This window comes from Amblyomma mixtum, chromosome 6, assembly GCF_055824585.1.
Source record: "Amblyomma mixtum isolate Tamu chromosome 6, ASM5582458v1, whole genome shotgun sequence".
NCBI lineage: Eukaryota > Metazoa > Arthropoda > Arachnida > Ixodida > Ixodidae > Amblyomma > Amblyomma mixtum.
The window spans coordinates 11,363,619-11,374,046 of NC_143017.1; the positions used below are offsets into that span (position 1 = coordinate 11,363,619).

At 49.8% G+C, this 10,428-nt stretch overlaps 1 protein-coding gene across 1 annotated transcript; it reads left to right on the forward strand.

Annotated features, from left to right (window-relative positions):
- The first annotated feature begins 2,504 nt into the window (after nt 1-2,504).
- On the forward strand, nt 2,505-4,606 carry LOC149338214 (uncharacterized). Its single transcript, XM_089550717.1, has 2 exons — nt 2,505-2,967; nt 3,822-4,606. Exons 1-2 carry the CDS (start codon nt 2,772-2,774, stop codon nt 4,604-4,606), a joined length of 981 nt encoding a protein of 326 aa, XP_089406843.1. The 5' UTR covers nt 2,505-2,771.
- Nucleotides 4,607-10,428: the final 5,822 nt, after the last annotated feature.

A 10,428-nucleotide genomic window follows, 5' to 3' on the forward strand; every position in this document is an offset into this window, starting at 1 on the left:
ATAAGCTGGCTCAGCATTGCGCCTGCCTTGGGATCAATCGTGAATCAATAGACTGCGCTACAAGCCCACTCAGAAGCAATGCAATGTAGGGAATGCTGCTATGAGGCATAAGGCGAAATGTGCAGGCAGCTAAGCAAAATTACTTTTTGTTCAATTTCGAAACGCATCGAGTGAGATTAATTCGAGCTTGATCATATTCTTTCAGCCCGAGCTAGGCTTCAGAACCTTTCAGAAACGCTAATGGCAAGAGAGAGTGCCTGCAGCTACGTGCCATGCATGCGGAATGAGAGCAGCTGCTTGTCAGAACATATGGGGCATGGGATTTCTTTTTCGCGAGTGCTTCATAAGGTCTTCTCTCAACGGATCCGTTAAATTTGAGTGAAAGGAGCCAAGAAAGTATAGTGCGCGAATGTGTGCTGAAGCGCCTTCCATGCGTACCTGTAGCTTCTGAGCGACCTGTAGATTCTCGGAATTTTTGTATTATATGAGCTAACATGCATCCTTTTCCGTGATTTGTTCTTACAGCTGGTTGAGTGGTTTGGTATTCTGTGCACTGTTTAATAATCTTTTCTTTACCTCTGCTCGTATTGTTAGGCTGCATTGTGCCATTCCAAAGCCTGCAGTATTGTATAAATAAATAAATAAATAAATAAGAGACATGATCGAAATAATCCTTCGATTTGGTTCATACATCATTCCAACGTTAGACTAATTCAGTGCTTTTATAGTGACCAAATTAACCAGTTCATGCTCTATAGTGCCACCTGCTCCGAACAAAAGCCGGCGATCTGGCAAAAAAAACCCGGTCCATAAAGAATTCTGGGTAAACTCGAAAATGGAAAAAAAATGTTGCCGGCAAACCGACGTTTCCACTGATGTCAGAGCTGGCTCTCTCTCATTTTGTTATCGCTACCCATATCAAACCACAGTGGAACGAGTGTTCACCAAAGTCTGTTATCTAAAAATGACCTTGGCTAACGAGAGAGTGTTAACTCCTCCCCGTGAAGTTTCGCCTGGCGAGAAACGGAGGCTGTTGCAAGACTTTTAAACCCGGCCGAGAAAATTTTTTAGCCGTTTCAGCTTCAATGGGTAAAATCTTTCTCTAGCCTTTTTCTTCTATGTACGGAACCATACAGTTTGTGTGTTGTTTTTCGCCGAATTTTTTCGCTTTAGAAAATGAAAATACTGTATCTGTGATGAGCCCCGCTTTTGCCTTATCGTGATTTTTCTTCCATATGCGTGCGTTGGTGTGGCGCATGGCTTCAGTGGTGGTACTTACGACGCAAAAAAAAAAAAAAACAAGCCACGTGCAGTGTTACAAGAGGTCACGACGGGGAAAAAACTAGTATCTAGATATCCTTGCGGAAAATAATTTATTTTGTCCAAAGAATCAATTCACAATGAGCAAAGCTTCTGTATACTTTGGGGCGCTAAAAATTTTTCGGTTGCGGTTTTGTTTACATTGTGGCTAAGTGTACACTCTAATTGTGGCTACTACGGGAGCTAAGCTATGTAGTAACTCTGGCATAGACTCTGTAGGAAAGAAAGGCAAAATAAAAAGAAATTAACAATGAGGGAAGTATAGGCTAGGTGGCGAAAGCTACCGCCCGATACAAAGGGTAAAGCCATTATCATCCATCCATCCATCTCGGTAGTGACTCGTGAGCTTGCCTTCTTTGTGTATCCTGTGTATACGTTTGTTGTGCGCAGTTTTGTGCTTTGTTTAGCTATATTTCGCTATGAGTTCGCCTCAACCCAAGCGGTACCGTCAGTACTTGGAACCTGGACGACCGCGTCAAGTACCTAGGCAAACTCAGCGGTACCAAGAGCAGCTCAGGCAGTCTCAACAGCCTGCTCAGGAGGGCGACCCCGACGACTGCGTGCCGGCGAGCGCTGGCGGCTCCGACCATCTCTGCTTGGAAGACGAAGCGCGTGACACATTTGAAAGCGAGGACAGCGAAGCTGACGGTCCCGATGAAACTGGCAGCACCTCCTCCTTCGATGTGCACGATGAAGGAGAAGACGATGAGGCTGCGAACTTCCACGAATCGACAACGCACGACGATGACGTGAGAGACTATTTCACGAGGTGTTCGAGAGAGACCCTGCCAAATCAGAGTATTAACAAAGCCCAAGCCGTTTTACTGATTCTTACGTATGTTGTTTACGCGGGACTCTCGTGGTCGCAAGTGGAGGGTCTTCTTAAGTTGATCAATACTCTCTGTGGAGCCGATGTTGTGCCAGACACCAAATATCTGTTTAGGAAGCTGTGGAAAGGCAAGTTGGATTCGCTTCAAGTCCACTACTTCTGCGAAACTTGCTACGGATATTTCGGCTGCAAGGACAGGAAGGAAGGGTCACACATCTTCACCTGCGACACCTGCCAAACCACACCGACCGTGCGGTCTCTAATGGCGAAAGGCTGCTTTTTTCTAATTTTCAATCTGAAGGAGCAACTGCACAGTATTATTGCAGGCTACTCTCGAGCATTGTATTCACGGCTGAAAGAAGCCACAGTCGTTGTTCATGGTGCTTATGCTGATATCACCGACGGCCGCCTCTACCGAAGCATTAGACGTGGCGTGAATGCGAAGTGGTGCGACTTCACTGTCACACTAAACACCGACGGATCACCTGTCTTCAAATCTAGCAAATCGAGTGTATGGCCTATTCAGCTCATTATTAATGAATTGCCGTTCAACGTCCGATTTCAAAACGTGATCGTCGGAGCTCTCTGGTTCGCGAAGAAGCATCCACCACAGCACTTGTTCATGAAAACGTTTGTGGAGGTCTTCAACAATATTGGATCGATAGCGTGGCGGCATGCTGGAGAAACAGTGCTGTCTAAGGTGTTCGTGACGTGTTGCTCAGTGGACTCGCCAGCAAGAGCTGCGTTGCTCAACATGAAGCAATTTAACGGCTACTTTGGTTGCTCCTGGTGCTTCGAAGAAGGAACAGTTGTTGAACGTAAGTCAACTTTATTAGAAGTTGAAAAAACAGATTGAGATGATTGGCATGTGCTGTCCTGAGGAAAAAAGGTTTAGAAAGCTTCATTGCAAGCCAGATTTAGCCTCCAGAAGCTTGGTAAATTTCTAACCATGCCACATTGATCACTATCTGGTAAGACCGGTACAGAGCAGGCAGCGTATATCGCAGCTGAGACAGCAGTGCAATCTCCTTACTTAGTGATCATTTCATGAAAACGCAGCTTTGTGTGGCAGCGACGTGCCTCATTGCAAGCAAACATGGGAATTATTCATACTTTCTCAACATGGTTTTAAACAAGCACAAGCTGCCTCATGCTTTTGTGTTAAATATGTCTGGAATGAAGTATTGTTTGTTGTTTATTGCAATGCATTTTGATGCAGTAAGCTTGCCTTGAGTATTAATAATAATAATAATAGAGGAGCATAGGGAAGATATTTTCAAATGCTTAGATACATGGAATTTTGTTTGTATCACTAAATTTAATTTACCTGAATGGCACCAATATTCAGGATTCACTCTTTCATTCTACTTGTACAGTTCAGAGCTGCTCCAAGCAGATAAAACATGGCATTGCAGACTGACAGCAACCAAACTGACCCTTCATACCTCCTCCCCCTATGTTTCCACACTACTGGTCCACTACTATAAGTGCTCTTTTAGAACTTAGTTGTGCACTAATCTTCTGCAACATAGAACAGGGCTTGGGCTAGATACCATATGCAGTCCTAGTTAGAAGTGGACTGTAGATTTTTCCCATATATTATTTTTCCCATCTACTGTGTCTTCAGCGTCTTCAAGTGCTGAATGTTGGTATTTTTTCATTTTCGTCCCAGGTACCCTGCGTTACATTCCTGGAGAAATGCCAGCAGCTCCACGCACACACAGCATTATGTTGGAAGATATGCGGGATGCCTACGAGCAAGGCCGGCCAGTTCATGGTATCAAAGGGCCTTCTTCACTAAATCAGCTCCAAGGATTCAACCTTGTGTGGTCCTTGCCACCAGACTTTATGCACTGTGTATTGGAAGGCGTTACACAGCAGATAACCGAGTTGTGGCTGAGTGCTTTTGGGAAAGCTTTCCATATTGGCCGGAATTTCCATGAGCTGGAAAGGCGCATTAAAGTATTAAGGCCACCGATATCATTTTGTCGCTTACCACGGCCAATCTCAGAACGGAAGAACTGGAAAGCCACTGAATGGTTATTCTGGCTTTTGTACTACTCTCTACCATGTGTATCCGGTTTGATCCCTTTAAGATATGTCAGCCATTTTTCTCTACTATGTCAAGGTGTTTTTCTTCTTCTTCAGACTACTGTAAGTGAGGCTGACCTTCAGGAAGCAGACCAGCTTCTGTCTCGCTTTGTAAGCAGAATTTGTTCATTGTATGGAGACACCAGTGCCACATTTAATGTGCACCAGCTTTTACACCTGGCAAAAAGTGTGGAAATGTTGGGCCCTTTGTGGGGTACATCCACATTCCCGTTTGAAAATGGAAATGGACAGCTTCTGAAACTTGTGACAGCTGCACAGGGTGTGCCACTACAAATTGCAGAACGTTGCATAATGAAATCATGGCTCAAACTTCCAGTAGGTTTGTTGAGCTTTCGACGTCTTTAGCTCAAAGACGGAACCAAATAATCAACATGCATGACAGGCAGGGAACTACTGCACAGGTATTAGGAGCCCCTCTGAGACCTGTTCATTTAGAAGAAGTTGTAGCAGGAATGTTTTTCAGAGAGTATGGAATGGTGCCAAGCATTAATCACTATGCCCGTGCTGAAACTAATGGTTTCCATATTTGCAGCACTCAGTACAGTAGGGCATTAAAAACGTGTTCATACTGTGTGAAAATGATTGATGGAGCTTACTGCATAATAACTGACATCTGTGCGTTCATTGTGAATGTCCAAAAGGTTGATCTCGTGTGCCAGAAATTGGTAATTTCTGAGCCTGCAATCAGGAACGTCACTTATATACATAGCAGCAAGCTTCCACCTCCAGGCCGTAACATGTTCCTCTACTCTCTCGAAGATGTTGCTTCACAGTGTGTTTTGCTTGACCTGGGAGAGGCATCTTATGTCTGTGACATACCAAATAATTATAAGATGGATTGAAGGTTTGCAGAAACTTATTTACATCTGATTGTCTTCTGTATATTCTTTGTTGATGGGGTTTGACTTCCGAAAGTGGCTCATACTGTGAGGAATGTCGTAGTGGAGAGCTCTGAGTAATTTTGACCTCCTTTGTTCTTTAACGTGCACTGACATCACACAGTTTGTACACAGGCCTTTAGTATTTCGCCCTTATCAAATGTGACCTCCGCGACTAGGATCGAGCCTGCGTATTTATGGTGAGCAGCCGAGCACTGTAACCACTGATGATATTGATGCGGGTAGACGACGATGACAAAGAGCGATGGCACGAGTGGGAAGAGTAGAAGACGACAACGAAGTTCGGACTGTGTTCTCGGTGCCGCTCGCAGCTGTTCTTGTCTATTTGTAAATATCTGTAAATATATTCTTTCCCGCAACATATTTGGTGGAGGTGCGGGCTTTCCCCTACGTCTACCGACGACGGAGCTCCGCAGCGGCCGCCAGTTGCCTTCACTCATCATGACCCAAGACGCCGCCCAGCAAACCTCAGCCCCGGCCATGACATCACTCGTTCTTTCTCCCCCTCGTGACCCTGGGACCTTTTCTGGTACCGACAACACTGACGTCGACGACTGGATCAACATGTACGAGCGAGTGAGTACCTACAACCGCTGGGATCCGACCCTCATGCTCGCAAATGTAATATTCTATCTAAAAGACACCGCCCGGGTCTGGTATGAGACGCACGAAGACCATCTGACCAGCTGGGACGTGTGCAAAGAGAAACTCCGCGAATTGTTTGGACGGCCGCTCGGCCGAACGCTTGCCGCTAAGAAGGACCTCGCCTCCCGAGCTCAAACATCTACGGAGTCCTATGTGTCGTACATTCAAGATGTGCTGGCCCTCTGTCACAAAGTTGACGCCAACATGCCCGAGTCTGACAAAGTCGGCCACGTGTTGAAGGGAATCGCCGACGATGCCTTCAACTTGCTCGTATACAAGAGCTGCACTACAGTCGACGGAATTATTAAGGAATGTCCACGCTTCGAGGAAGCCAAAAGCAGGCGTATAAGCCAGCCGTACATACGCCTCCCCAACACGGCTGCGACTTCTTCATGTGAAGACCTGCGACACCGGTAAACTCCAGCGCCCCCAGAAAATGTGACCCGCATCATCCGACGCGAGCTCGAAGCAATGGCCCCTGCCCCCCCTGCATCTACATGATGGCGACAACCGCTTGCCTACCATCTCTCTGGTACAGGCTGTCGTCCGCCAAGACCTTGCAAACCTTGGTTTCCAGCCCGTCAGCCCTGTACGGTCTTCACCACCACCCGAAATCACTGCGATTGCTCGTGGACGACCTTCGTACTTCACTCCACGTCGGCGAAACCCTAACGATTGGCGGACAACCGACGACAGGCCCATTTGTTTCCATTGCCACCGCATTGGCCACATCTCCCGCCACTGTCGAAATTATTCGTACCGTCGCAGCACATACCGTCCTCTCAGCTCCCACCGCGACGACGAACAGCCCAGCCACTACACGCCCCCTCCAGCCCAGCACAGTGCTTCAGTCGACGGCCAGATTCCCCGCTCCAGCCGCTCCCCGTCCCCCCTGCGTCGACAGTCTCGTTCGCCCCAACGCCGTCGCTCCTCTCCTGGCCCCTACGGACGCTCGCAAGCGGAAAACTAGACGCTGCAGTGTCTGGAGGTGATGCTGCAGTACAGCCCCAGTCCCAAAATCCTCGATTAGCCCTTCGCGCACACCATAATTTGCTCGCCATTCATGTCGATGGAGTGCCTGTGCGAGCCCTGATCGATACAGGCGCGCACGTATCCGTCATGAGTTCAGCCCTACGACGCCGCCTCCGAAAAGTACTGACCCCTGCACCCAAAGCCGTTCTCCGCGTTGCCGACGGCGGAACGCCTCATGTTGTTGGACTATGCACAGCCCGTGTGACCATATCCGGCCGCCATACATCCGTTCTGTTCTCTGTTCTGGACCAGTGCCGTCATGAAGTCATTCTTGGCCTCGACTTCCTGTCTGAGCATTCAGCCCTCATTGACTGCGCCACTAATGTTGTTCAGCTTGACCTTCCTCTTTCTGCTGAGTCGCCGTCCCCAGTTATACACCGTCTTTGTGCTGTCGACTTTGTCCGTCTACCGCCTCAAGCCGCAACTTACATTTCTTTCTCATCTGTTCCCCCCGTACCTGATGGTCACTACGTAGTCACTCCGGAACTTGACGTCGCCCTGACGCGCAGCATTGCGCTTCCACACATTGTACGTACAATGTCGGCCAACCGAGCGTACCTTCCGGTCCTGAACTTTGGTTCATCCATCCAACCGCTCCCGCAAGGCATCTAACTCGCCACGCTGTGCCCTGCTGCCGAATGTGTGATATCAGTGGTGGACACCTGCTTACCTTCCACTCAGCAATGCCGGCTGCCTGCGGCCCCATCAACTGAGAACCCAACAGACGACTACGCCGACATGATTGCTTCTGACCTACCGCCAATGCAAGCTCGCGATCTTAGGTGTCACTTATCATCTTTCCGCGACATCTTCGACTTTGATAGCCGTGTTTTGGCTCGGACCTCTGTGGTGACGCATCACATAAACACCGGTGATTCCGCTCCTCTCCGCAGACGTCCGTACCGAGTGTCCAGCGCCGAACGCACCGTCATAAATCAAGAGGTGGACAAGATGCTCGCAAAAGACATCATCGAGCCCTCGTCAAGTCCTTGGGCTTCACCAGTCGTCCTGGTGAAAAAGAAGGACGGCAGCTGGCGCTTCTGCGTTGATTATCGGCACCTCAACCGCATCACAAAAAAAGACGTATATCCACTCCCAAGGATTGATGATGCATTAGACTGCCTCCACGGCGCCAAATATTTCTCTTCAATTGATCTTCGATCGGGGTACTGGCAAATTGCCGTTGATGAAAAGGACCGCGAGAAGACCGCCTTCGTGACGCCTGATGGCTTATACCAGTTTAAAGTCATGCCGTTCGGCCTCTGTAACGCCCCGGCTACCTTCGAACGAATGATGGACTCCCTTCTTCGTGGCTTTAAATGGTCCACTTGCCTCTGTTACCTAGACGATGTTGTGGTTTTCTCGGCTACTTTTGCCACGCACCTCGAGCGCCTCTCCAATATTCTGACAGTGTTTCGTAACGCCGGCCTTCAGCTGAACTCATCGAAATGCAAGTTCGGTCGTCGCCAACTCACTATTCTCGGACACCTCGTTGACGCTTCTGGTGTACGCCCAGATCCCATCAAAATTCAAGCTGTGAAGGACTTTCCTCTTCCAAGGTCGTCGAAAGATGTGCGCAGCTTTGTCGGCTTGTGCTCGTATTTTCGCCGTTTTATCAGATTTCGCCGGCATCGCTCGTCCCCTCACCGATCTTCTGAAGAACGACACCCCCTTTACCTGGGGCCCTGCTCAAGAGAACTCATTTTCATCCCTCGTCCATCTGCTGACCACTCCGCCCATCTTAGCACATTTTGACCCGTCGTCTCCCACAGAGGTTCGCACGGACGCCTCCGGATATGGCATCGGCGCCGTACTTGCCCAACGTCAACAGGGTCAAGATCGAGTCATCGCTTATGCCAGCCGCCTACTTTCAGCGGCAGAGCAAAATTACACCATTACTGAGCGCGAGTGTCTTGCCCTTGTCTGGGCAGTGGCTAAATTCAGACCCTACCTGTTCGGCCGTTCATTCGCTGTTGTCACTGATCACCACGCTCTCTGTTGGCTGTCTTCACTAAAAGATCCCACCGGTCGCCTTGGTCGCTGGGCATTGCGCCTCCAAGAATACTCATACTCCGTCATGTACAAGTCAGCGCGCCATCACCAGGACGCTGACTGTTTATCCCGATACCCTGTGGAACCACCCGACCTAGAGGATGCTGAGACCCTGCCCTGCCTCTTAGCTATCTCCGATCTTGCCGATATTGCCAACGAACAGCGCCACGACTCATCTTTACGTCCTATCTTTGATGGCATCCGTTCTGCAAACCGATCTCCGTCTCTGAACCTTTATGTGCTCCAGAACGGCATTTTGTATCGCCGAAACCTACGCTCCGATGGCCCTCCGCTCCTGCTCGTGATACCCCAACGTCTACGCTCTTCTGTCCTTGAAGAACTGCACGACCTGCCGACAGCCGGTCACCTTGGCGTGTCCCGCACGTACGCTCGGGTGCGGCATCGCTTCTTTTGGCCTGGTCTCTATCGTTCCGTCAAGCGTTACGTGGCCGCTTGCGACCTGTGTCAACGTCGGAAAAGGCCCTCCACTTTGCCTGCCGGTCTTCTGCAACCCATCGACATACCTCCGGAACCTTTTCACCGTGTTGGCCTCGACCTTCTTGGCCCTTTTCTGACGTCTCTCTTCGGCAACAAGTGGATCGCTGTCGCAACTGATTATACGACTCGGTACGCCATCACGCGTGCTTTGCCGTCCAGCTGCGCTACCGATGTTGCCGATTTTCTTCTGCAAGACGTCATCCTTCACCACGGCGCCCCTCGTCAACTGCTCACCGACCGCGGTCGTTATTTTCTATCCAGAGTAGTTCACCACCTTCTTCGTTCATGTGACACTCAGCACCAGCTCGCGACAGCTTACCACCCACAAACCAATGGGCTTACGGAAAGGTTCAACCGCACGCTCACCGACATGTTAGCCATGTACGTATCGCCAGACCACCGAGATTGGGACGCAGCCTTGCCTTATGTGACATTTGCATATAACTCTTCCCTTCATGACAGAACAGGCTATTCTCCTTTCTACCTTTTGTTTGGTAGGCATCCCACCTTGCCTTTGGACACACTCTTGCCGCCTTCTTCAGCCCCCACCACTGCTTACGCTCGGGACGCCATCTCCCAGGCCGCGCTGGCGCGCCAAATAGCACGTAGTAGGCTCCAAGCCTCTCAAGTTTCCCAGAAGTCAGCCTACGACCGTCGTCACCAGGCCGTCGAGTTTACCCCGGGATCACTCGTCCTTCTCTGGACGCCCTCTCGCAGCGTCGGTCTCTCCGAGAAGCTCCTTTCGCACTACCGTGGCCCTTACCGTGTCGTGCGCCGTGTTACCGACGTGAACTATGAAATTGCTCCCCTTGAAACCTCGCCATCGTCCCCAGGCGCCACCACCGACATCGTCCACGTCTGTTGCCTTAAACCTTATCACGACGCCCATACGTCGCCGCCCTAACGCCGAGACGGCGTTTCAGCAGCCGGAGGTCCTGATGCGGGTAGACGACGACGACAAAGAGCGATGGCACGAGTGGGAAGAGTAGAAGACGACAACGAAGTTCGGACTGTGTTCTCGGTGCCGCTCGCAGCTGTTCT

What these genes read in the sequence shown, in the direction of transcription:
- LOC149338214 (XM_089550717.1), top strand. Translation starts at nt 2,772, where the DNA reads ATGAAAACGTTTGTGGAGGTCTTCAACAATATTGGATCGATAGCGTGG. An exon ending in AGAAGGAACAGTTGTTGAAC is followed by an intron (nt 2,968 to 3,821) that starts GTAAGTCAACTT and finishes TTTTCGTCCCAG; the next exon opens with GTACCCTGCGTTACATTCCT.